The 27,805-nt window shown below is 47.0% G+C and overlaps 1 protein-coding gene and 1 long non-coding RNA gene across 13 annotated transcripts in view; one reads left to right on the plus strand and one right to left on the minus strand.

Annotated features, from left to right (window-relative positions):
• PTPRT (protein tyrosine phosphatase receptor type T) overlaps positions 1-27,805 on the minus strand; it is a 1,077,107-nt gene that overhangs the window by 671,263 nt on the left and 378,039 nt on the right. For all 12 annotated transcript variants that reach the window (XM_060618029.3, XM_060617982.3, XM_060618020.3 and 9 more), the window contains exon 6: positions 15,077-15,251. In XM_060618029.3, the coding sequence (XP_060474012.1) occupies positions 15,077-15,251 (175 nt within the window). The remainder of the gene's footprint in view (positions 1-15,076; positions 15,252-27,805) is intronic.
• Positions 19,919-26,736, plus strand: LOC144615875 (uncharacterized). The gene is made up of 3 exons (XR_013554521.2): positions 19,919-20,372; positions 22,958-23,271; positions 25,875-26,736. It is a non-coding gene; the product is annotated as an uncharacterized LOC144615875 (long non-coding RNA).

Consider the following 27,805-nt stretch of genomic DNA (forward strand, 5'->3'; position numbering starts at 1 on the left):
CAAAGAGTATGTGTATATGTGTCAAGGAAAGAATGAAGGAAAATTAAGGAAAGGGGACTGAGTTCCAAATACGGAGGGTATAGAGCAGAGAGAAGATGTAAGAAGAAGTAACTGACATTGAAACCCAGGGGGCTTTCAGTAGAGAGTCATGAAAACCAAAAAGGAACCATAATAAGAATCTCTAGAAATATACAAACATTTGAAACAGATCTCATTCTACCCAAACCTCAAAAGGCATGGTAACCTCTGCTGGCATCCTGGATACAGACAAATTTGGGATTACAAGAGCTCTTCTCAGATCCAACCCTAGGAACACCTGGCAAGGGCTCTCATGCAAAGTCAATGATAGGAAGAATAGAACTATGAGCTGCCTCTCCATGGCTTCTGGAAATGGCAGGGCAGCCCTTGATGACACTGGGGACCAGGAGCTAATCAGGAGTCCTGCTGCCATGGCTGATATGGTGGGGTGGGAAAGGTGGGGACCTAGGCATAGGCAACAGGACCAGGTCCATACCTGGCCAAAGCCTGGGAGGTGGGTATTCTCCAATTCCCTTCATCCCTGCTGCTCACAGAAGTCAAGGAACCAAATCAACAGAGCTTAGGACTCAGCAGAGACAGGTCAAGACATCTGGAGGAGTCACCCTTGTCCCTAAGTCTGCAAGCTTCCTTGGTCACTTAATGGAGTGCATTAGCCTAGCTAGGGAAAGAAAGGTGAGGGGGAAAAGGGACAGTCAGCTCAATTCCCCAAAAGAAAAGTCACAAGGAGGAGTATAGAATTCCTGTGGCAGCACTGCTCAGAAAGCAGGGGCAGCTCGAGATGAGTCAGTCCAGGTGGCATCAGGCAGACAGAATCAGCAAACTCCTCTCACTAGGAAGTCAAATGCAGCAAAGGCCTCTCCGACCACTGTTGGGCTCCCACAAAATTCCAACTGTGAAATACGGCACTGTCCTGATGCCGTGGGTGCCTGTCCACTGTACAGGTGGAAACCTTAGAAGAGGTCTGTAAGCCATCAAGGCAGGAGGGGCCTGAGGAATGGACATGAGTCAAGGCCGGTTCAGCTACTCTTCATTCACATCCCAGCCTGATGAGGTTATGGGTGGGGAGGGGTGGTACAGGGCTCCACACCTCACTCACTCAGGGACTCAGCCTTCTATCCGGAGATGCTACCTGCCTCATCATACCGTCTCCAGTGTCACAACAGGAGGGGAAAGGGCAAGGAGCTAACACATAGGAGATTCTGTATAGGTCTGGCCTAGAAGGGACACACATCACTTTGGCACACATTCCTTTGGCCACCTGGATGTTTGGGAAATGTAACCTTCCTGCCTCTCCAGGAGAAAAAAAGTAAATGATGCAGAGAACAAATAATATTGTCTCCTGAGTCTTTAACTTCCCCAGCTGGCATGAAGTAAGTCCCACGCTCTTGACTTCCATGTTTTATTTCACTGAGCCTCAGAAAACTCAAAGCAAAAAACATTCTTCTTTCCCTTTTATAGGTGGAGAGACTGAGGCTCCGTCTCTTGTGTGGTCTAATTCAGGAGCAAAAAGGAGACAGAGCCAGGAGTCAAACCAAGCCCTGCTGGCTTCTGAAGTGCAGCCTCCCTGTCTGCCCTCAGGAAAGGCACTTTCAACAGCCCGTAAGATGTAGCAAGCAACATCACAGTCCTGTCCCACGGGGCCCCAGCGGTTCCCCTCTCATGCGCGAGAGAGATTAGAAGAGCAAATCGCAGGGCACACTCTGCTGCTGATTATCTCCAACAGGAGACTGTCCCTCCCTGAGAACAGAGGACAAGCGGCTCTGCTAGTCAGCGTCTGTTGCAAACCACCAAGCTGAGTTCCATCAGAAAGGGGTAGTTCCGCTGAGTGGATTACGAGTCACACCTGCCTCTAGATACGTAAACAAGAGACCTGCTACTTGGATTAATAATGAGAAAGTGCTACAAGCACACTTCATTTAAAAGAGAAGAGGCCGAACCCTAGCCCCACTGCCACCAGGGCCCAGAAAAGTATGAAGAGAAGGATCATATGCTTCAAAAAACAACGATACAAACAAACAAACAAACACATTTAAAAAAGCAAAGAAGGGGCGCCTGGGTGGCTGAGTCGGTTGAGCGTCCGACTTCGGCTCAGGTCATGATCTCGCGGTCCCTGAGTTCAAGTCCCGCCATCAGGCTCTGTGCTACCAGCTCGGAGCCTGGAGCCTGCTTTGGATTCTGTGTCTCCCTCTCTCTCTGTCCTTCCCCTACTCATGTGCGTGTGCTCTCTTGCTCTCTCTCTCTCCCTCTCTCTCTCGCACTCTGTCAAAAATAAACAAACATTAAAAATTAAAAAGAAAAAAAAGCAAAGAAATCCATCTGCCCAGGTGGTGGGGAAACAGAAATTTTCTATCCTTCTAAGAGCCCCGTCATTCTACAGAGCCAGGTCATTTGTTTCTCACCGTTTTTGCAAAGCATTCTATTGTTTCCAGGGTGGGGGTGGGGGGATACATTTGAAGCCCACCTGTATAATACAGCCTTCTCTTATGACAAAGAGGAAAACTGAGGAACAGAGAAATAGTCATTGGAAGCTAATTAGCGGTAAAACGGAAGCTACCTTACTTCTAAACTAAACCTCACGGAAGCACTGGTCTGGAGTTCCCTGGATTGGGATGGCAGCACATCCTGGGCAGGGGACAGGACTGTGTGGTCTACAAACAACACAGTGTGGGCATAATGAGCCCCACTGATTACTCCCCCTAACTGTTATGATACTGCTTTTTGGCATCTGCATCTTGCTAATTACTACAGTTTTGTTTTGTTTTGTTTTTTAACGTTTAAACATGCTGCCGTGGCGAGGATCACTTCTAAACGACTGGTGGTGCTTGCTTTGAAGTGCAAAGTGCTGTGTTCTTCCCCCACCCTCCATCCCATCCACCCCCAACTGGAATCACTGGGCTCCACTGGTAGGTAAAGTGACATGGCTGGAGAGGTGGTGTGCTGGGGGAGACTGGGCACAATGACAGCTCCCGTGGCCACACTGGGCTGACTCAGACTGCGCACTGGGAACAGCCTACCTTATGCGACCAGAGCCCCAGCCCGCTCCCTGTCCCCTCATTGTGCTCTCATGTTCCCTCACATATGGCTGGGGTCTTATACTACCCAACAGGGCTATCACTGGTCTTTGAGCTCCTTTCTAACTTAAGACTCAGCCTTCTGGATGGGGTTTCCAAGCTGTCACATGTGGCAGACTTGTTCCCGAGCTTTCATCGTTCCTGAGCTTCCTAGGCCACAGCCCAGGCCATGCCCAACCCCCCCTTCCTTAACATAAACACACAATTTCTGCCCTCATAGGTTATTCTGGAATCTGTAGGCTCTACATCAAGTAACGGTTGGGAAGAGACATTTTTTTTAACCTTTAAAAAAAGCAACCCATGAAAAAAAGGATAATTGTCCACCCATCAGGCCAACTTTTGGGCCCAGTAGCAGTGGGAAAGGGAAGAAGTATCATCTCATCTCTTCAGAAGCAGGCTGGAGGGACACCTGCATGGCTCAGCTGGTTAAGTGTCCGACTCTTGATTTCGGCTTGAGTCATGATCTCATGGTTCATGAGATCGAGCCCCGCATCAGGCTCTGTGCTGACAGTGCAGAGCCTGCTTGGGACTCTATCTTTCCCCCTCTCTGCCCCCCCCCCCCCCCCCCCGCCTTCTCTGAAATTAAACAAATAAACTTAAAAAAAAAGTGGGCTATAAAGCTTTGGTTCAAGACGATAGGCCTGGGAGGCTGCTAATGACTTTTCTTGATGAAACTTGTATCAATTAGTACAATGCTAGCTGCTATAACAAACAGACCCCAGGGCACAGAAGCTTAACATGATAATAATTGATTGTTGCTTAAATAACGGGCCTGTCTGGCAGGCAATTTTTCTCCAAAAGGTGATTCAGGGACCCAGAATTACTTGATATTTGGACTCTTCCACCTTCTAAGGGCTTGGGGTCATCTGTATACGGCCAACTAAAGAGGGAAGAGTAACACTGTGGCTCTGAATGTACTTGTATTCACCTTCCCTGGCTGGAGCAAATCACACGGTCCCACTGAGAACAAGGCAGGTTGGGAAATGTAGTCCTTGGTCAGGCATCTGCTCTGAATCACAGCTCCACTCAGTGGAAGGGGAGGCTCATGTGTTTGGTGCACACAGCAGTTTACTGACCTGGCAGCCAGAGTTTCTCATATTCCCAACAGCGGGTGGTTAGTCTGCATTTTCCTTTTACTGGGTCCCCATGGGTATTTAGGGGAGAAATGGGAGGAGGGGGCACAAGAGCACATCGCAGCAAACCAGAAGTCAAATGTCAATTCTTCAGAGACTGGGGCTCAAACAAGCTGAATCACTTCTTCACAGCCATGTAACTACCTCTGCCTTCTTTCTCCCATATGTCATCCCCCCACCCCTGGCCAGAAGCCCATGGGATTGCACATGAAGTGTAGAGCACCAGGGATAAAAAGACCATCCCATGGGGAGTGGTCAGGGTCACGGTTTCACAACTGGTCCTTGGGGCTGGCTAACTGCTTGCTGTGGAGGCTGTTCTGTACATTGTAGGCCATTTACGGCATCTTTGGCCTCCACACCCTCCCAGGTATGACCATTAAAAAGGTCTTCAGACACTGCCAAATGTCCCCGGGGGGACAGAATAACCCTAAGTGTAGGGGGCATGGATGGAGGCCATGCAAAGCAGTTCAGAGGGGAATTCGGTTCCAGGGCAGGGACAGAGAACGTGACCTGCAGCATCCCTTCTGAATCTGGAGCCCATGGTTTAATCGAGTTTAACTGGGCCTGAAACTTGGGTTCTCAGAAGCAATATGCCATGAGTATCTGCCACAGAATAGAACATTATGGAAAATTAGCATTAGGAGAGCCAGAAAAAAAGTCTCAATTACGGTAGGAAGAGGACAGATTTTAGGCAGTGAGACTCTAAGTAGGCTGGGGAATCAGGCTTCAGCCTTCCCATCTGAAACATGGGAGCAGGTGAGGACTCAACAGAACCTCACGTGGAAGACCCAGGGCAGGGTCTGGCAGGCAATAAATGGTCCACAAATGTTAGCTAATGACAGACCTTACAGCTCATTCCACACCCCAGATAATTCTTCCATTTGAACACAGGAGGATAATGTTCCAAGTGAATGAGGATTTAATGCAATTGCCATTTGATTTAATTTCCAAAAGCGTTAAAAGTGTTAACGCAACACATCAGCATGCAGCTGATAAAATAGTCAAAATAATTCAAGGAAACCAATACTTGTCAGGTTTTATTTATCCACATTTACGCTTTCTTAAAAATAAGCTGGTCTTTGTGCCCATATAGAATACAATATACATAGATTTCTCCCGGTTCGCCTCCCCCCTACACACATATGCTCAAGTTAAGTTTCCCACTTTCTTCCCATCTGTCATTTTTCCCTTCCTATGAAGAGCTAGCAGTGACGTTATGCAAGAAGGAGGGAGTTGGGGCTAAGGCTGGGCAGTTGACAAATGCAGGGCTGACGGCAATTGATGAAGACAAGCATGAACATACGGGCAGCACTTTGTTGACACAGGATGAACATACCCTTGACCCCTTTCTCAAGTCTAGGGGGGTTGGAACAATTGTTCCGTTTTAGAATTAGGGAGTCAAGAGGTGACACTCCTAATTCACATAGTTACTCCAAGATTTGAACCCAAGACCTCTGATTTGCAATCTAGATGTTCTTGCCAAGAGTAGCCATGGCAAACAAACTAACAAACAAACAAAGCAACCCAGTAATAAAAGTTATGACTAAAGAAAGATGAAACTAAGAACCCGAGCATCAGGATATTTTCCTGCTGAGAATGACAGCTGCAGAGAAGATGGAGGTGCTCAAGTTTCTTTGCATAGCATCTTTCTGGAAAGCCAAGGTCAGACAGGGGATCGGGGGTGGAGATGGGCCAAGACTGACATGAAAAGGTGTTAAACTTGGAGACACGGGCTGAAGCAGGTACACTCGAGTGGGCAGGACTCGGCGGGGAAGGGGGAGGGCTCACCCTGAGACCAGCCTTCCCTTGACCGGCACTAAAAGACAACCCAGAGGTCTCTTTTAAATGACCATCAGAATGGCCCCATGGCAGACTGGATAAGTAGCATGGCCATGGCAGGTCAACTGAGACCCCAGACTGTAACAGAGCAGGACAAAGGCCACAGCAGTACTGCAGGGAACTGTAAAGTTTAAAGCTTCCACAGCCATGAAGGAAAGAATGAAGGAAAGGAAAACAAGACTTAAAGGAAAAGATAAAAAGTGGTACCCGTGAAGGGGACGGAACCTGTCCAGAGACAGGAGGGAAGCCCAAGGTTCCAACAACAACAGAACCTTGGAGCAGGAAGGGGTGAGAAGTCACCTGCAATGCTACTGCAGGCTTGTGTAGGGAGCACTGAGGATGATGACGGATATAGCAAGTTCGAGCCCCTTCTACACACCAGGTATCCTGGACGCAGCAGGAAGCAAAACCTACAGAGCTTCTGCCTTCAGGAGATTATGTAATACGGAGATGTAAATGACAATGGCAAACCCTGATACGAGCTGGGAAGAAAACCCCAGACTGGAACAATGATACAGCTTTACAGGAGGTAGGGAAGGGTGCTATTTTAGATAAGGTACTCAGGGTAGGGAGGCTCTCTGAGACACTGATGTCTGACCAGAGACCAGAGGGAATTAAACAAATGAGCCACATAATTCTTTGGAAGAAAAGCATTTTAAGTCAAGAGAGAACAAACAGGAAGTACAAAGGTCCTAGGGTCAGAACTATCACGGTGTGGTTCAAGGAAGAGGAAATGGGCCAGTGTGGCTAGAGAAGAGAATAAAAGGACAAATATGGGAGGTGGGGGATCAGGAATCAAAGAGACAGAGGGGCCAGATCTAGAAGCCATGTTAAGAAGCTTAGATTCTATTCTGAGTATGACAGGAACTACTGGAGGGTTTTGAGCAAGCAAATGCCACAATTTAACTTGTTTTCAAACTATCACTCAGGCTGCTGCATGGAGACTAGACCTCAGGTGGCACAAGGGTGGAACAGGGAAAGAGCTGATACAGTCATCCAACTGAAAGAGGGGGACCCCGAGCTTGGTCCTGTGCACCAACTGGCAAACTGACCTGGGAGCCAAATTCAGACCGCTGCGTGTTTTCATAAGTAAAGTTTTATTGGCACACAGCCACATTCATTCATTAACATATTTCCCATGGCTGCTTTTGCCACAACAGCAGAGTTTAATGGCTGCAACAGAGCCTGTATGGCCTGAAAATATAGACTGAAAGCTGAAAATATAGACTATCCTGCTCTGTATAGGACAGGTGTACCAACCCGAACTCAGGTGTCCACAGCAGAGGTAGGAGAGTGTGGCAGGGTTCTAGGTAGACCTAGGGAGTTGTTTACAGGGCAGAGGCCAGATTCCAGCCCAGGATCTTCTACCTCAAGCCCACTCTCTGACTGCTGAGCAAAACGGTGCCCCCACCCCCACCCCCAGGTCCCCCTGGCCTCTGGGGGCTGACAGAGAACAGGAACGGATGCTCCCAAGTCCAGTTCTGATTATCGGCCTTGGAAGAGCTCCTGTGGCTGCCCAAGCTACATGCTCAGAGTGGTTACTGGCTCTGCCTCTTCTCCTAGCATGATGCAGCGGCCCTTCACAGCTGCGGTCACTGACCAGGCACAGGCCAACAGCTTCGGTCACTTTGGAAGCCTGCAGAAGCTGCAGGGTCTGGGTAGCAGAAACTGTTGGATCCCACGCTTCCCTCTCTCAGGCCTTACTTTGTCAGTGAGTGGGGGCCAACTTCCAACTGTCCTATCTGAATCTAAATGGCTGTGGGCTTTCTCCAAAGCCCCCGAGGCCCCTCCTGTCCTGTGCAACAAGTCTGAAGTACCAGGATATGAATACCCCAGGAACAGCCCTCGACCAGTGACTGGTGGGAGGTAGGGTACAAATATCCCAACTCTCTCACATCGTAGGAGTCTATGCTGAATCCTAGGCTTCCCCAGTAGGAATGAGCTCCACATGGTCACCTGCTTGGAAATGCCTGTCCTCTTCACCTCACCTCCTGACATCCCAAACAAATCTCTTGCATTCAGATCCCTGCCGAGTCTGCTTCTAGGGATCCCAGTCCTGAATGCCCCTGATCTTCACTCCTCCAAATAGGCTGTGCCTTTTACCAAAGCCACCTGCCTGACCAGGGCTTTGCACGGGGCCATGGGAAGGGACCAGGCAAGAGGAGAACAGATGGATACAGAGGCCCAGCTTCACGAGTGTGTGCGCACTACTGTCCACGGAGCACGGGCGGGGGTTCCATCAGAGCCCCCGGACTCCTACGGAATAAAGCTTCAATTCTGTCTGGCACAAAGACTCCGAATATATCCCCCAGCCTATATCTGCAACCTCAAACATGTCACCCACTCATGTCTGAAAAGTGGCCCAGGCTGTCTCTGCTCAAGAGCCTGCCAGGCCAAGGAGCCAGCTCAGAGGGGAGCACTTGAAGAAACCTTCTAGGGCTTTTTCAAACTGTATCAACTGTCCCACCCTCGATTTCCTCAGCTTACACCAATTACAGGGCTACTATATTGAATTTTGTAAGAAATGTATACAAGAAAGAACTCAGTCTGAGGCACCAGCAGGCCTGGCTTTAAATCCTGGCTCCATCACGCACAAGCTGTGTGACCTTGGGAGAGCTACTGAACCCCTCTGAGCCTCTGTGCCCTCATTTGTAAAAGGGAGATGCTAACAGCACCTACAGAATAGGGTCATTAGTAGGATTAGTAACACAGGACAGTAGATGCTGAGCACAAACTAAATGGCCGTGCATTATAGGCTTGCATGATCTTCCCAATAAACCACGGGCCCACACCATCTGACCCAGAGCTGGGGCTCATTCAGCTCTCAAACAAATGAATGCAGGACCAAGTCTGCCACTCCAGCCGTGCAGTCTCTAAACCAGAGGCTGTAAATTCAAATGCCTACAGAAACCAGACTAGTGATGTCAGCAAAATGGGCCACGTGAGTGGCAGTGGTCAACCACGCAGCATGTGCTCCAGAACCAAGGGGCCACACTCACCGCTGCCGCCACCGCAGGCTCCGTGTGGCCAACCTGATGCAACTCCATGAGATCTTTAAATACTCCAACAAAATGTTAGGAAAAAAGACAGTGCAACCCAATAAAGCATTTCTGCAACTGACTTTGAATAACAGGCTGCCTTTGGTGATCTCCATCGTATTTCCAAGAGAGATCTTAAATTTCTATCTTACAGGTTATTGTTCCTTTAAGTAGGACAAGGAAAAATGGACAATGTACTCGAGTAATATCCCTTAAAACAACAGTAAAATATAGGAGCGTCTGGATGGCTCAGTCAGTTAAGTGTCCAACTTTGGCTCAGGCTATGATCTCATGGTTCATGGGTTTGAGCCCCACGCTGGGCTCTGAGTCAACAGCGCGGAGCCTGGAGCCTACTTTAGATTCTGTGTCTCTCTCGCTCGCTCTCTGTCCCTCCCCTGCTTGTGTACTCTCTCTCTCTCTCTCAAAAATAAGCAGTAAAAAACTTTTTAAATAATAGTAAAATATGATTACTGATGGCTACAGATATAACTGTGTGGGTATCCACTTTGTACTAGGATCTATACATGTATTGTCTCCCTCTCATAATGGATCCAATTAGATACATTCATCCCATTGAACAGATGAGGAACCTGAGGCCTAGGGGGAACACATAATTTGCCCGGAGTCACCCAGACGGGGGGGAGGAGGGGGCAGGACTGAAATTGAAGCTCAGGTGTGTTCACATCCAAAATCCCTACTCTTGATCCCATCAAGCTGCCCTGGTAGGAAGTCACATGAGTATTTAAAACAGAACATCAGGCACTCAGTGCTGGTATCAGACTTCTACTTCTGTTATATGGAGTTGGAAAACAGATTCAAAAATCACTGCCAGCAACAAATTTTTATCTTAGCAAATTTTCATCAGTCGCATACCTGCATAATGTGGACTGAAGACACCTATGTCCTTGGGATAAGCAAAAACATCTTGAAATCTAAGATAGGAGGAAATCCAGAAATGGGAAGAGAATAGTGCATTTGTGAGCACTGGTCCGGAACAGGCAGGTTGAGGGACTGGACTATCAATTGTGCAAAACCTCAATTATAGAGTAATCTAATGTATACCCAGGTACATTATCACAATTCAATAAACAGCTCTTCATTATTAAGTAATTCCAATTTGCTTTCATTTTGATCTGTGTTGCCCTGAGAATTTGATATTACCTACACTCAAATTAGGTGGTATCTTCTGAAGCGCTGATGCTCACAATCCTGGGATAGCACATGAAGCACAAGCCAGCCAGCCATAAACACACCTATTTAGACAGAGACATTACTTGGCACGGTGCACACACCTGCTATGGACACTGTCAGAGGGCGCTCCACCCATCTCTGGGCACCCTTGGGCACCGAGGGACCCTGTGACCTCCCAAATGCAGGATGGCCTGAGTTCTGAACAAGTGCTGCCATGTGGTCAGATGGTTGAGCGCAAGAAGGACCAGCTACTTTTCCTTTCTCCCAAGATTCCTAGCTCACCAGTGGTGGACACAGGAGGGGACCTGGGGCATCTGACCTAGCATGGACCCCATGACCCAAACCCCATGATCCATGACCCAAACTTGTCAACCCAAACAAGCCCACATGTCAGCACCCACTTTTATATCTCCTCCCTCCCTTTCCCCATGATCAGCACATGACTCTATGGGGAGAGACCACCAGTCTCCCTTTGCAGAGGAGGCCTTACATGACTTCTCCAAGGCCACAGAGATATCAATCAAACCACCACTGGGTCATGCGTCCTATCCCCACATACCCACCCAGTCCTTCACCATCTCTTACTCTCTTACCTGGGAAATCACACGAACCACGACTGTTTATTTAACAAACACTTCTAAGGGCAACAAGCCAGGCACTGTTCTAAGAACTTCTACATCCATTGTCTCATTGAATCCTCTGGCTGGACACACACCACTCTGAGGTAGGTAATCCTACATCTCTATTCCCAGATGAGCCAGCTTTATCGGAAGAGGCTGATGTTCAAGGTCATAGCGCTGGGACAAGATAGGCCTGGATTTGAACCCATGCATCAGGGCACTTTCCTGTGTCTGAATTGGAATAAAATGAAGAAAACCTGGGGGAAAATGTGCCCAGGGCTGGTTTTCCTTCTAGGACACGTGGCATGGCAGGGGTCAGCTGCCTCCCCCTCAGCACACACCATCTGTGTGATGTGTAAACCAGGAACAGGAAGTTACATTTGGGGAGCGCCATCCCCTAAGACAAGACTTAGCCCTTGAAAATACTTTCATCTTCTCAAATTTTCTCCATTTCCTGAAAGAAGATTTATGTTTATTCCTTTTTTTTTTTTTTAACGTTTATTTATTTCTGAAGGAGAGAGACACAGAGTGTGAGTAGGGGAGGGGCAGAGAGAGAGAGGGGAACACACAGAATCCGAAGGAGGCTCCAGGCTCTGAGCTGTCAGCACAGAGCCCAACACGGGGCTCAAACCCACAAACCGCGAGATCATGACCGGAGCCGAAGTCGAACACGTAACCGACCGAGCCACCCAGGTGCCCCTACTTTTTTTTAAGTGCAAATATTTCAGTACTAAAGTATCTAGCCATCCTGCTCAGTCATGGCCAGGGGCTCCAAGAGGCCAGTGAGTCACAGGACACTTTCCCCCAGATGCTGCCTTCACATGGGTTCCTGGCCAGACATCACTGCTGCTTCTGGGTGTCCCCTGCTTTTCATTTTACTTGGCTTGGCAACTGTTAGCTATTTAGGAGTGGGTGGGTAAAAAGAATTAAATCCATTTCCCCTGGAATCTGGAAGGTAGTAAGTACTCCACTCCAGAGAGGAGGGGAGCAGTGATGGAGAAAGCAGGAGTTAAAAGGCCAAGTTAACAGCAGCTCCAGAGACTCTTATCAGGAGTTTGCATGCAGTCTGGTTGCCTTCAACACTGTTTTTGACATCATGACACCAGGTGCCAACAAGGTCACAACCCTGAGGCCGTCCAAAGACGGCTGAAATAGCATGAGCCAACACCCAGAGGAACCCCAGCTCTGCCCCTTAGGACAGTCTCTCAACCTGGCTGTGGTTGTTCTCCCCGCTGTAAAATGAATTAAAATAAAACTAAGGTACAGTGCCATAGTTAGGACTAAATGAGATCACGTATGTGAAATGACTTCTACGTTCAAGGGGCTCAGCTTCTAGCTTGCCACCAACTAAAAAAAGGAAAAATAATGGTCGCTACAAACAAGTGCTATCCCAAAAGGTTTTGTTTTTCAAGTTTGAGAGAGCGAGCGAGAGCGAGCACGTGCACACGAGAGCACTTGTGTTATTGGGGGAAGGGGAGAGAGAAGGAGAGACAGAATCCCAAGCAGGCTCCATGCTGTCAGCTCAGAGCCCGATGTGGGGCTCGAACTCAGGAACTGTGAGATCATGACTCGAGCCAAGATCAAGAGTCAGACACTTAACTGACTGAGCCACCCAGGCACCTGCCATAAAAGCCTTTCTCAAGATGTAGTAAGAGGGGAGCAGGTTGCAGAGAAGGCGCACTGTGAAGGAGACCTCTGAAGGAGGACACCCAGCACGTCCCTGAAAAGAGAACAGCGAGCGCTGTAGGTGAAGGCACTGGGGGCAGCAGGGCTCCTGGATCATAGTGAGAAATGTGGCCAGTGCACTGTTCCCCCAGAAGCCCGAACCCCAGCCCATGCACAGCCCACAAAGGATCAATCACTGTCTCAATGAACCCTGACCACCCTTTCAAACCAAGGCAATGATGCTTCCCCATGGAGATGCCATCCTCAGTCCCAAAGGCTTTGGGACTTGGTAACCCACATCTCCTCCTCCACAACTGGGACGGAAAGGAAGAATAAACCAAGCACTTTCTGATTCCAATTGTGCAAAAAGATCAGAGTGCTACACTACCTGCCCCACTCAACTCAACCTGTTACCTCCTTACCGGCCTGGTGCCAGGCACCTGCAAGGTGTGGGCAAGGCCGTGGAGAGAAAGCATGAGCAAACACAGTCTGTTCTCTGGTGGGTCCCCACCGCAGAGCAGGAGGCTGCCACAGGAGGGATATAATGAACTTCTGCAGGGGGCGGCTCAGGATATTACATATTCACCTAGTGCCTGAAAGGCCTGCAGAGGCCACTGTGTTACCAAAATCAATCTTATGTCACCAAAACAGCAGACATATGAGCCTAATGTGATTGAAATGATGCTTTCTTTTATGTATTAATGGCACTCAATGTCAATGATTTTAAGATGATTTTTCCCTCTGTTGATTGTTCTGTTCATGACTGCCTAATTTGTTGATCTTCAGCTTAAGTGTACATGGCATTATGGAGATGAAATGAGTTCCTGCTGAGGCCAATAACTCATTTACGCATCCATCATTCAATAAGTATTTTAAGGTTGAGCCTTTCGAAATGACCAACCGCGCAGGTCAAAACAGTTGAACGCTGGCAGTTTTGTATTTGGGCAAACTCAGCACTTGGGCCATGCCCGTGGCTAAGTCTGGGGACCTCATGAACCATGAACAAAATGAAAAATGCCTCAATTCTCACAGAGCTCGTCTTCTAAAGGGCAAGATGGAGAACTACCAAGAACATGAATAAAGGAAAAATAAAATTTTGAAGTGTGATAAGTACTTAATCACACGTACACAAGGTGACACGATAGAGAGCACCCAGCAGCACAAGGGCTGGGGACATTCTCTCAGAGAAGATGGCATGAGGATGTTCAAGCTAAGACCTGAATGATAACAATCGGTCAGCTGTGTGAATATCCATCTAGAGTCAGGACAGCCCAGGAGAGAAACTCTCAGACTATAACCCCCAATCTAGGTTCAGGCAAGGCTATCGGTTACATGGGGTCCAGCAAATAGAGGTCAAGGCCCTCACCCGAACCCATACTTTGTCCCAGAAAACCAACTCAGAAGACTTCTAGGGAGTCGATCCAGGTTTTCACTTTCATACACCCTGGGTATCATTCTACAGCTAGCAGAAGATGTTTCATTCAGTAAGTTATGCTATATTAAAATTTTAATCGGTGAACGTAATGCTGGAAAATGAGTACATCCATATGCTACTTTTTTCCAGGGTAAACTGTCAAACCACTTTTTGCAAAAGCAGTATTACGACACAAAGAAAAATCCATAAAGATGCTCATATTCTTTGGCCCTACCAACTCTACCCCTAGGGCATTTATCCAAGGAAATAATCTGGTTCAATGGAATAAAAATGTTCTCTTTTGGAAGAACTCCATTGAGGTGTTAATTGATGCACAAAGGCAAGATAAAACAAAAACGAAAACACCTGGAATTACCTAAATGACTACAAATAGGGAGGTTTTAAGAAATGGGATGATTCACTTGATGAAATAGTATACAACCATTAAGCATTAAAACAAAGATTATATAGGCTTTCAAAAATAAATGTGATATCCGGCTCCTTGGAGGAAGCAGAAAAAGAAGCAATGTGCATATTTTAATGTAAAGCATGTCAACAATACCTCAAGGTGAACAAGAACAAGAAAATTGAAAAGAATTGAATCAAGGCCAGTAGGGTGGGGGTTATTTCAGAAGTCCTTCTGAAATATTGTCATTACATCGAATTTTCAATAAACAATCCCTCAGAAATAATTCTATTCTCTGAACACGGCAACAGAACACAACCAAAACACAAGGACATTGGCTCATTCTAACTTTAAATGCAAAATAAAGCCAAATTTGGAGATGTCTTCCATGTTATAGACCCACAGGCTTGCACAAGTGGACCTTATGAGTAAGGCTCAACTTGGAAGAATAATGCAAAATTCCATGATTTTACAGTAACTTCACTTCTTTCTTTGCAGAGTGTGGGAATGGGGGACTGGAAATCTTGTGTCCTTCAAATAACAGGAAGGAGCAGCAGGAGATGAGAACAGGCACCTCAGTTCCTTGCACCCTCTGAGGATGGGGCCACAGCAGCCCCTGAAATCAGGCCTGCAGGAGAAGCACGCACTGGGGGCACTCACCTTTCACAATCAGCTCAGCGTAGTTGGACACACCAGAGCCGCCGTCAGAACGGATCACACAGCGGTACTTGCTCACGCTCCGCTGGGCAGTGTCCGCCACACTGACCGTGGCTGAGAAGCGTCTGTGGTTGACCACCCGGGTGACCATGAGGGCCGTGTCCCTGCCATTCCATTGCTGCAGGACAGAGGTAGGGAGGGGGGGAGAGCAGAAACCATATCATCACAGGGCACCAGGTGACCTCCAGCTGGGAAGCCCCAACTGTCCCCACACCCCTGGGGCCAAGGCTTTCCATAAGGAGGGGTCTCTGTGGCTGGCTTTTGCAAGTGATCTAATGCAGGTATAAACTTCGTTAGGGAGCCGATTCAAGAATGCAGGTGCCTAATGGCAATACAGGGCACAGGCCTTCTCTCAACACCTTGGTTCCTTGCTTGGCCTGCGTCTAAGGTTGGCACTTGCCTGCCTTCCTCCCATTTTCCTTCATCTCTTAAGCAGAGCCCACAGGGTTCCCCCAAAGACAGATTCAGGTAGGTTCCTGAAAATATAGGCCCTCAAGTGACAAACAGCCTGGCCCCCAGCTCCATGGCTGGTGCCCTGATAACCACACACAGGCTATCTGTGTCCCCAGGCATGGTGTGGACAGGGGCTTCCTGGCACGTCTCCTCCTTGGCATTTGCTGTTTCCCCTGCCTGGAACCTTCTGTCTGCCTGGGGACACTCCCTCACCCTTAAAAACCTATGCTCAGCCCATCACCATCTCTAGCAAGTTCCCCTGTCATACCACCTTCTGGAAGCTAGTCACTCTCTTTTGTATGGTGCAAACCTTCCATGCATTTTTGCCTACACACGTTTCCCACTGGAGACTAGACTATGAGCTCCCCAAGGGCATGACTTTGCCCCTTGCATCTACAGCACCGTGCCCGACCTCCAGACTTGGTAACCGTTTCTAGAATCAAGATGGATGCACAAGCATTTCTGTCTGCACCATGCTACATCTCAGGTGTGATATTTTGAGTTTGAATGAGACCCTTCAACAGCAGCAAGTTAAGATAACTGGTAAGTCTCGTGCGTGAGGAGGCAGCTTGTGTGAATATTTATTAAGCATCTACTATGAGCCAGACCCTGAATCTCCTTCTTAATCCTCCCAACCTTGTGTGACATGTGTATTACTTCTGCTCTTCTTGGCAGAATCCAAATGTCTGTGTGGCTGAGTAAACAGGCAGAGCCAGCAAGTCCCTTAGCCAGCTTTTCCAACTTTAGGTCAAGCGTCTTTTCACCAAGACCCCATCCTCACTGCCTTTATTTAATTTTCTTTTCCCAAAGTAAAATTGAGTGCTTTAATTGTCTAGTTGGATTTCAGAAAACCTTAGGACTTATGGCATCCTCCATGCCCGGAAACTTCCATGAAGCGATCTTCACTTCCTGTCCAAAGTAAATGCTTCCAGCATACGTGTGACCTGCTTCCAACCATCCACGGACCCATCAGTGATGTCAGGACTGGGATATGAGAGAGGGTAGAGCTACTGTGCTCAGCTGTCCCAAGGGAATGAGATGGCAGGGGAGGGCAGTGAGCAAAAAGCCAAGAAACACAGAGAAACCAAGGCCTCGATCTGACCGGCTCCAGGCTGGACAGGGAGACTGCAGGTGATGGTTTTCTTCTTTTTTACCTTTTGGCATTCTCTGGACTTTCTGCCTCAAATATGGCTTTTATACTTGAAAGTAATAAAATAAGTGGGTTTTTTGTAAAAGCATGGCAGTGTGAGGGGCAGCCATAACCCCCTCCCATTCCAGAAAGTAAGCAACATGGCCGAACAAGAACGATACAAGGCATCCACCGAAGGGAGCACTCATCAGGGCTGAGTCTGCCCACCTCCTGCCGCATGCTCTGACACGCTTTTGCAAGAGTTGGAACAACCTGCTCACACCATGAGAACTGACCAGACACCAGACACAATTCCCTCTCCCAAAACAGTGCAGGGAGGAAGTAGAGGGCATTCTGGCAAATGCCAGGAATGTGTCCTCATTTGAGGAAACGTTGGCTGAACCCAGGGAAAGGCCTCAGAAGAGATGAGTCGCCAAAAAATTTAGCCCATTTTTCTCACTACTGAGCAGGCCCTTCAGACCTGGAAAGGGAGTGACAAGGCTCTGGGTATTTTCTAATCTGACTGACTTATATCATCATTAACACTTTGATCTCTTCTTTTCTTTTTTTAAAAAAAAATTTTAACGTTTATTTATATTTGAGAAGGACAATGCACAAGCAGGGGAGGGGCAGAGGGAGACGGAGAATCTGAGGCAGGCTCCAGGCTCTGAGCTGTCAGCACAGAGCCGGACACAGGGCTCGTGAGATCATGACCTATTACCTCCACTGTTTATGAGAGGAAACTGAGGCTCAGAGAAGCACCTACCTGCCTGGGCTGGCACAGCTTGCAAGTGGCAGAGCTGGGATCTGAAAGCAGGCCACCTGGCGGCAGAGCATGGCCTACAGATACCATGTGTTGTTCAGATGAGGGGTGACTACTCCCCACCCTTCACCCCCTCATTTCCAAATGTGGAAGAGGGTGGGTAACGGGCATAGCCAAGATCCATCTATTTGCCACCAATTTCTTAGCTGAGGACAAAAAAATAAAATAAAATAAAATAAAATAAAATAAAATAAAATAAAATAAAATAAAATAAAATAAAATAAAATAAAATAAAATAAAATAAAATAAAATAAAAAGGCACAGACAGGGTAAACAAAGGGATGTTGTGTGAGGGGGAACAAGCAAAAATGCATAGGTCCCGACAAGACAGCTCATCAGACACAGAGCTTTTCCTCCGACCTCCAATGTTTTGAACAGTGAAGAAATGTGGGGGGATAAGAAGGGAGACACCGAGAGCAAGGCCGGCACATGAACTCTACAGACCATGACTCAAGAGGTGAGTGGAGAAGGAAAAGTACAAAGAAAGAAAATCAACCTCAAAAGAATTATGGGAAACAAACAATGCCATTTGCAGGATTCACAAGGGCACAGGAAGTGAACAGTAGAATCAACAGTGTATAAAAACAGTGATGGGGGGAGGGGGGTTGGACAGGCGGATCACAAAAAAAGGCACAGATAAAAGGACAGGAGGAAGGCAAACTGACAAAGAAAACAGACACCAGACCAGGAAGCACCAGGTGAATAACTGGTACTCCTGAAGACAGAAGCTGAGGGAACGGAAATCAAATCATACCCCAACATCTATCAGCTCACTTTCCTGGGTGAAAATAAGACCTAAATCTTCAGACTGAAATGGCCTATTATCTACTTGATAGAATTTATGAAGATCACAACAATTGAGGTACACATTTTACTTCATAAAAATATTGGATGCTAAGGATAAAGAAGTATATAAACATCCAGGGAGGGGCCCCTGGGTGGCTCAGTCGGTTAAGTGTCCAACTTCGGCTCAGGTCATGATCTCACAGTCCGTGAGTTCGAGCCCCGCATCAGGCTCTGTGCTGACAGCTCAGAGCCTGGAGCCTGTTTCAGATTCCGTGTCTCCCTCTCTCTCTGACCCTCCCCCCATTCATGCTCTGTCTCTGTCTCAAAAATAAACATTAAAAAAATTTTTTTAAAAAAATCCAGGGAAAAAATGTGCTGATAAATAAACAAACAAACCAATCTGATATAAAACTCCTGGGCCACCATTGTTCCCTAAGCCCAGGCAGACTCTCTCCTGGATGTGGCTGGTCCCTCAGGGGTCACAGGTGAGCTCCCATGAGGCTAGGTACTTCAGAGAGAGGGCAGAGCTGGAGGTAGGGAAAGACAGGATAGGAAATGATAAGACAAATGCAAGCAAATGCCCAATATGTGCAGCCTTGGGTTGTGATTTCATTTCTCTTAGCTTTGATTTCTTCATACCTACGATGGATTTGATATTGGTGCCCCCTTTATGACATTATCATGATGGATAAATGAGAAGGGGTACAAAACAGCACATAAAGGAGTATTCTGGCGGGAGCAGAGCTCTCCAAATTAACCATGAAAAGTGGGTTACACAGGATAATGGCTCCCTAAAATGTCCATATCCTGACAGAGTGACATTAACTGACGGCTTAATGATGGAGGAAGGAGCCATGAGCCAAAGAATGCAGGCAGCTTCCAGAAGGTAAGGGAGTGAATTTTCCTCTAGAACCTCCAGACTGAATGCAGCCCAACCAATACCTCCCTGTAGCCCTGGAAGAGCCATTTCCGACTTCTCATCTCCACCACTGCAAGGTTATAAACCTGTGTTGTTTTTAGCCACTAAGTCTGCCTAATTTGTGACAACAGCAATAAGAAACTAACACAAACAGCAAAGGGCTGATTGAGTGTAAAACGTTCCTTTTTCATATTTAGTTCAAATTTTATTTTGCTGTAACCTCCAGGATTATTTACTTTTCTTATTAATGATGTCAGCTTCCAGCAGAACCAGAGAAGAAGAAGTGCATCCCCTGAATAATTCACATTTTTCTCTTTAGTTCCCGAACTACCAGGCTTTCTCCCATCGAAGGATAGGAAATTGCAGGTTGTCTTATAAAATCTCTGGAAAATAGGCCTTTTGATAATCACACTTGTCATATTGGGAGCAGACAATGGCAGGACAGGAATGGGCACGAGGGCCCAGAGCCATGATGGGAAATGGCACGGTGATGGACCCCAGGCAAGGAGAAATGAAGGTTAAGTTCAGAGAGATGAGCCCAGATGGAAGGGCAAGGAGGTGCTGGACGTCAAGACATGAGCAGCAACCCAGGAGCCGAGATCAGGAGAGATTCTAGAAGATCAGGCATTGTGACAAGCTCAGGGCCCAGAACACGGTGGCAGCGTGGAGAAGGGACTGACGCAGAGGGCATACGTAAGCAGCACAGGTTGCAGTCACTGTCTCAGCCCCAGACACAGGCAGAAAAGAAAACACAAGGGGAGAAAACAAGAGGAGGTTTCATCAAACCAGGAACAGACCCACAAGCAAATGAGCAGATTTGAGTAGGCACAGGGAGGGATGGAGTGGCACGATGCCAAGAACCTGAAATGGACCTCAGCCCAGGGACAAGGTGGGAGAGTACATCCTCCCAACCAAGATGCCGGGTGCCATGTAAATGCACAGGCATACAGATGCTAGGGTGCTAGGAAAGAGGATGACAGAGAAGAGAAGCCAAAGTCCTGGGAAAAGCCAGACAGAAGCAAGGCATGGATGATGCTGGTGGAAGCCTGGGGAAGAATCTGTCAGACCCCCAGGTCACCACTCCCGCACGCTGGAAACTTTCTTTCGACTCCTATGGTATTTTGCACATGTAAGTATATCCTTCCTCTGAAATTTCAGGCACACTTCCTTTCTTCCTTCAGACCTATGTCCGTTATTCTAACATGGAGTCATTTCCAGCCCCTCTGTGTCCGTGGCAAATTGGATAAATTTCCCAGTGAGCACTGACAGGGCTGGGTTTCCCAGAAGCAGAGTCTGAGACATGGTGACCTACCGAGTGCCCTGAGGACAAAGCGGGTAAAGGACACAGTGAGAAAAGGAGCCTAGCAAGAATGTTATCAAAACTTAGTCCAGCTTCAGCCTGACTCCATGGGACCTCGGGAGCCTTTAAATGTACCAGAGTTGATCCTAGCTTGAGGCAAGGAGCCAGGACTGGTAGCCCATGTCAGTCAGTCACTGGTCAGGACCTGCCAGGTGGGAAAAGGAGAAAATTGTTCCCATTAGCCCCAGGGCAGTTCTTTGGGGAAGGGGCAGCTGTGAGCCTATAGCAGCCAACTGCCCAGTGCCTTAGGACTGGGGGGCGCTGGCTCTTAAAGGACACCATTACAAACACCAATAGCATCCACTCTAACCCAGCACTTTCCCATCTCTGTCTCCTCCTATGGTACCTCAAACGCGGGGTCTCCTGAAGTCCCAAAAGCCACTGCCTTGAGATCTGCTGGCAGTCTACCCCAGAATCGATGTTTAAAAAGCCAGAATGGGTGGGGTGGGGGGGACCAGGCTGAGAACTGACTTCAGAGAACACTCCCTATGTGGGAAAGTTGGAGCACCCCTGCAATCACACCCTACTTCCCCCAAAAGTCAACACATCTCCCAGGAATCAAGAGCTCCATGACTGAGTTTGATAAATATTTTATTTAACCTAACAGGATTTGTCTGAGCATATATTAAGTAAAAGTCACATTAACGTTTTCTAAGTACAATCTGTGCTAGACACTGTGTTAACTGGCTTACATGACAGAATTCACTTAATCCTTTAAAAATCTCTGTGAAAGTACTTCTCCAAGGGTGAAGTTCCTGGGCCATCACCATCACCTGAATAGTTGTTGGAAAAGCACATTTTAAAGAGAATCCCAGGGCTGATATCCATTTCTAGATATTGTTTATTGGGGTTGGCAATCTGAGTTTTTTCCTCCTTATATACTCTGTTATTAGTTCCAACAAAACAGCAAAAAGGGTAAACTATACACATAAAGTTGAGTATTGAAACACCATGCTTCGTGAAGGACAACAGGGTCAGCATGGAAAAAGCTATGTTCTTAGAATGATCCAGAACACTGGCTCTCAAAATGTGGTCTACACATCCACTATATGAGCATCCCCTGCAAAGTTGTTAGAAATGCAAATTCTCTGGCCCCACCCTAGACGTTAAGTCAGGAACTCTAGGGGTGGAGCCATTCTAGTTTGGTTTTGGGTTGTGTTTTTTTTTTTTTTTAAAGTATATTTATTTAATAGAGAGAGAGTGTGAGCAGGAGAGGGGTAGAGAGGGACAGAGAGAATCCCAAGCAGGCTCCAGGCTCAACACGGAGCCGATCGTAGGGCTCAATCCCATGACCTCGAGATCATGACCAGAGCAGAGATCATGACCTAAGCCGAAATCAAGACTCAGACATTTAACCAGGTGAACCACCCAGGTGCCCAGTTCAGTTTTAACAAACCCTCCAGGTGCTTCTCATGCATGACAAAGCATGAGATAAGCCCTATTAATGCTATTTTACAGGGCACCTGGGTGGCTCAGTGAGTTAAGCAGCCTACTGAGGCTTAGGTCATGATCTCATGGTTTGCAAGTCAAGCCTTGCATTGGGCTCTGCACTGACAGCTCAGAGCCTAGAGCCTGCTTCAGGTTCTGGCTCCCCCACCCCTCAGAAATAAACATTAAAAAAATGCTACAAGTGAGAAAACCGAGGCAGAGAGAGGTCAAGCAACATGCTTTAGGAATAGTACTTCTTAAACTACTGTACATACAAATCCCCTGGGGATCTCATTAAAAAGGCAGATTCCAATTCAGTGAGTCTGTTGGGGAAGAGTCCATGAACCAACCACACGAGTACTAGCACGTCCTTATATGACTTTGCTGAGTGACTAAGTTACAGAGTGGACCCAGGTGATCTGATTCCAGAGAATGAGACTTTAAAATCACATTGCCAAAACACCATCCATATATGACAACACATGGTTCACAATGACTCTGAGAAAGGAGGGTAGAGTACGCAGATTATTCAAAGAACATCAACTGCCATCTTGCAGGAAACGATTGCTCCAGAGAAAACAGTTTGGGAAATGCTGTAACAGAAGCCCAGATGCCTAGCTTTCTGGAAACCTCAGCGGTCTCTAATCCAGAAATATCTATGTGAAGATGCTTTGCCCAAGCATTGTCCCACATCCTTGGCTAACAGACTCTCTGAATACGTTATTAAGCAATGGCGTACCTGATATGTTATTAGGTTCAGGTAAGGTTTTCTTAACCCAGCTTCATCAGTCTAAAACAGTGGTTCTCAAAAGTTAGCAGGCATTGCAATTACCTCCAGGGTGAATCAGCAGGTCAGGGGTGAGGCCAGATAATCTGCATCTCTAACAAGTTCCCTAGTGATGCTGATGCTGCTCACTTTGTCCTAGGTCTCCAAGACTTGAAGATTATGGTCCTCTTAAGTCCCTGAATGCAAAGGAAGAAGCCAAACCATACCTCATAATACGGGAATGGAAACATCCCTTAAATCCAGGCCACTTCCTGTGGTTGAGCAAGTGGTCGCTGCACCAAAGATGCCCAGCCACTGGTGTGACATTCAAATCCAGCTCATGCTTTACTGCTCAGACCAGTCCAGACCACCAGCTCACTGAGTCCACTTGGAGGAAGGTTATCTGTTTTCTTTGCCCAAAGGCTTTGTCTGCTTGCCAAGCTCTAAGCCCACAAAGATGCTGCTTTCCAGAAGGTGAACCTTAGTCCCAATTCATCCATCCAGGGGGTGCATATCTTCTTAATTGAACAAAGGCATAGTTTAAGCTAAGCTGTCGTCCTGCTTAATCCCATTTTATACTCATGCCTCCCTCATCATGGCGACAGCTTCCTTTGAAATCTCTCGTTTTTCTTTCTTCACTTTCATCTGCTGGTCTCTCTTTTACAACAACTCAAATTCCACCTTTCCTTAGCTTTTTGTTTGTTTACACTGTTTGAGAGTCACACTCTCTGCAAGAACAGGTGTTGCAAATACCCACACGTTAGTATTTCTGACCCTAGCATGCACGCATCCTTCCACCCTCAGGCAAGACCTATCCTCAGGAACTACCTAGAGAGGAAATCACAGAAACACCGGATGCCACGGACGATCTGCTGTTTTCACACTACTCTATGAGCTACTGAGGCATCTCTAATGGCCTCATCATTTTGCAATTCCCCCTCCCCTCTGCTCCTATGTCATGGCATTATTCCCTTCACAGAGAGATAAGACATAGCCTGCAAAAATGGCTGTCATTATTTCAGAGAGAGCATGCAGGCTTGTAATTGATTTGTGATTGGTGGAAGTGGGCACAGTATGGTCTTTAATAAAAGGGAGCTGTGTGCAACAGACGTGATGGCTGTTTTATAGGAGATACTCTAATACAGGGTCCAGAAAGCCTTCTCTGAGCTGCTTTGTGCTTCTCTCTCTCTCTCTCTCTCTCTCTCTCTCTCTCTCTCACACACACACACACACACACACACACACACACACACACACACACACGGAAAATGAGGCCCAGTATTTCCAGCTGAAAATTATTCTAACTGTTCCAGAAATCTCCTGGCTAGGGAATATTTAAGTGAAATTCTCACAATTCACTTGTAATGAATATTCTTTTCACTTCTAGTCATACTGCTTCAATGGCATGACATTTGGAAACTCACTAAAATCTGACTCATTGATTCTCTTAAGAACATATTTGTACCTCTCTGGCAGTCTCTAAACAATAGCTTTTGATTTTTTTTATTAAAAGTTAGAAGAAATAGAAGTGGACATAAATCATTTGTGATTAGCTATGCTGAAGCCCTCCCATGGGCCCGATGCACACATGGCTGACTGCTCATTTGGGGTGAATCTCTGGGTCCAGAGTTCCTGGAGAGTCAGGAGCGTCCTGGCATAAGCCCCATAGGGAGTGTTGAGCCCTGAGCAAAGAGGATGGGCAGGTGGTGAAGGGCTAGCCCACGTGCCTCCTCCCTGGGTGCCTCTATCTCCCTTTGACTATTTCGAGTTCCCCTCTCAGAACTCTGATCAAAGGCCACTTCTTAGATACTCATGATCCCCCCGACTCCCTACCCAGCAGACCCACTCTTCCCCAACAGCCTGGCCACATTTACACCGAAATATTTAACTCTGTGTTAGTTGCTTCATGTCTGTGTCTGCTGTCAGATGGTTAAGTTCTACGAAGCAGGTCCTGCTCGCTCCCGGCTCCTCCTTCAGCTCCCACATGCTAGGGCCGGGATGAGCGGAGACCAAATCCTCAAGTGCATAAACTGAGGACAGGCTGAGGAAAGACACTGAGGAAAGGGTATTAGGAAGTGAACAAGACAGAGTTAGTGCATGAAGGGAGATTTCCAGGTCCAAGTTAGCTACAATCCTGAGATGCGTTGCACAGGATGAGGGAGGAGGGGTCGGTGCACTGGGTGCAGAGGAATTTGAGAGCATGAAACCTTCTGTAGATCCAAAGCCCAGCTAGAATTTCATCCCGAGTTGCCCTAAAGGAGCTATTTTTTGATCTAGGGCACCTGCAGGTGAAAAGAAAAGCATGGGATGACCATGCCATGACTGCGAATACACTAAAAAACACTGAATTCTAGACTTGCTAGTATTCTTTATGGTTTATAAATTAGATCTTAATAAAGCTAACAATAAAAAGTGGCACAGACCCACTGTATGTAAACCCGACCCAGACCCACCCCCATGTCATTCTCACTGGACTTGGCAGGGGTTGGGGGAGACTGTGGGGCAAACATGAAGGTCATGCTGTGTGATGTGGTGCGGTGACTAATAAAGTCCTTGATCACTGACCCATGAGTCTCACATCTTCGGCCAGCATCTATGAAGCTGTGTAGGCTAACTCGTTAGCCTGCAATTAAGGTAAACTCTCAGACCCTTCGTGGTTGTCAGCAAATGATTTCATGGAACCAAGAGGGAACTTGGGGGGGCAGTCAGCATCATCAAACACTGAAAGAAAAGTTGAAGGCATCATCACCATCATCATCACCACGACTGGCTTCATCAACAAGAAAAGCACTGGTGACTTTCACAAGGGCCACTTCTGGGAAGAAGTGGGAGTTGAAGAAGGCCACACTACAAGTGTAGACATCATACTGAGGAAACGGAGCGAAGGGGAGAAGAATGAACAGGAACAATTTGAAAAACAAAAAACAAAAAAACCAAGGGTATGACTTAAGGGTTTGACTTACATTTTGATTTTTTTTTTTGTAATTTTGAGAACCACAGACCTATTTAAGTATCTAGTACAGTACCAATTAGAGGTGTGTAAATACGGGCTACATAAATGAATCTTTTTTTAATAGGAAGCCACCTGTATGGAAAGAAAGGCTGGTATGGTGACATAAGTGTCGGGTCTACAAGGTGACCAGGAAAAGATGCTCAAGACCAAAGATTGTGACACAGACTGACAATCCCATCCTGCCTCCACGGCTCACGACCTACGGGACTTCACTGACCCCCTTCAAAGACAGCCTCCTCATCTACAAAACGGGGCTAAAAGAAGCAACTCCCAGGAAGCCTGGCTATGAGAATTAAGTCCATCATACGTATAACCAACTGTGCTACACATGTCAGCTGTTGTGTTATCATTCACTTTCCATCATTGTCTAGTTGTTGTGTGGCCACTAGGTCTTCAACAGCAGTTCCACATGGAACGGACACCTGATGCAGGTGTGGGCAGGACGTGGAGGAGCTGGGTCCAGCACACTCACAGCCCTGGGCCAGCAGCAGCCCTTCAGGGAGCAGGGGAACAAGTTTACTGGAAAAATCAGCTGCAGAAAGGACTGACATGTCTGCTTATCTCATCAGCCCTGGCGTGCCTGCTGTCGAGCTGATGAGCTCACAGGGCAAGAGCCTTTTCCTGCCAGATTAGGGTCTGCTCCCGGTCCAGTGCCTGTGATGTGCCTAAATACACATGCTGCCCCTACGGAGATCTCTTCCAAACGTTTGGACTCACGGCCTCATTTCTGGGACTTGTCAAATGTTATTTGTTGTACAAACCCATGGGGAAGCAAATCCTTTGTGGAGAGGCCTGGAAACAAGCCCTGTGGTGGGGCTGACAGGGCCTGCTGTGGAGCCCCGAGAAGTTCACACACGGAGTCCCGTAGAGCACAGCGTTCCATAAAGACCAGCTGACACACAAGGGGTATTTCCAACCTCCTCTTGGATAAAGGATATCTAGTGGTGATGAGCGTGTGGCGGGAAGCTGAGGCTAAGTTTACCCTTGGGGGAAGATGCACTGCTGCTTCTAAACTCTGCTGTGCCTACCCTTTTTTCTGTTTGTATTAGTTACCTATATTCATTTCAAAGTATTTGGAGGAAACAGAAAAGATGGAAATACAAAGCATACATAATCTACCATCACAATCAATTATTGAATGTCCTGATAACTTGCCTTATAGTGTTAATATGTGCATATTTACATAGGTATGTAGATGTGTGCATAAATATGCATTCATACATGTTTACTTTTTGATAAAAATATACCAAGCATATTGTTTTACAACTTGCTCCTTTCACTTAAATACATACAGTGGAAATGGCATTAAATATACTTCTATAATCTGTTATTTAATGACCCCATTCCAGCATTTACCTAATCAGTCCCTTTTGCTGGACATTCAGGTTTTTCTCAGATTTCTTCCTTTTGAACATACTCGTGAATACATCAATTTTTTTCTGCCTCTGGTTATTTTCTTAGGTAAATTCCCAAAAGTAAAATTACTTCTTGGACGAGTATGTTCATTTAAGATTTTAGCTATCTATTGCCCAATTCGTTTCCAGAAAAGATGTACCCAGGCACATTTTCAATGCACCGATAGTCTGTCAGCACACTTCCACCTAGCTGTACCCTGAACACTGTTCTTTATTTCTTTTAACATTTATTTTGAGAGGCAGTGAGCACATGCGCAAACGGGAGGAGCAGAGAGAGGGAGAGAGATTATCCCAAGCAAGTTCCGCACTGTCAGCACAGAGCCTGACATGGAGCTCGATCCCACAAACCACGAGATCATGATCTGAACCAAACTCAAGAGTTGGATGCTTAATGGATGGAGCCACCCAGGCGTCCCAATTGTTCTGTTTTTTTAAAGGGCTCCCCGAACTGTAGGCTGCTTTGGTTACTAGACATTCCATGCAGAATGCAAACCATCTACTTGTTTAAAAAATGCTTAAAAATTCTAAGTTTGGATTCCTCAGGCCAATGTACCACCTAAGAAATTAGCAAGTTATAAAT

This window comes from Panthera onca, chromosome A3 (genome assembly GCF_046562875.1).
Source record: "Panthera onca isolate mPanOnc1 chromosome A3, mPanOnc1 haplotype 2, whole genome shotgun sequence".
In the NCBI taxonomy this organism is placed as follows: Eukaryota; Metazoa; Chordata; class Mammalia; order Carnivora; family Felidae; genus Panthera; species Panthera onca.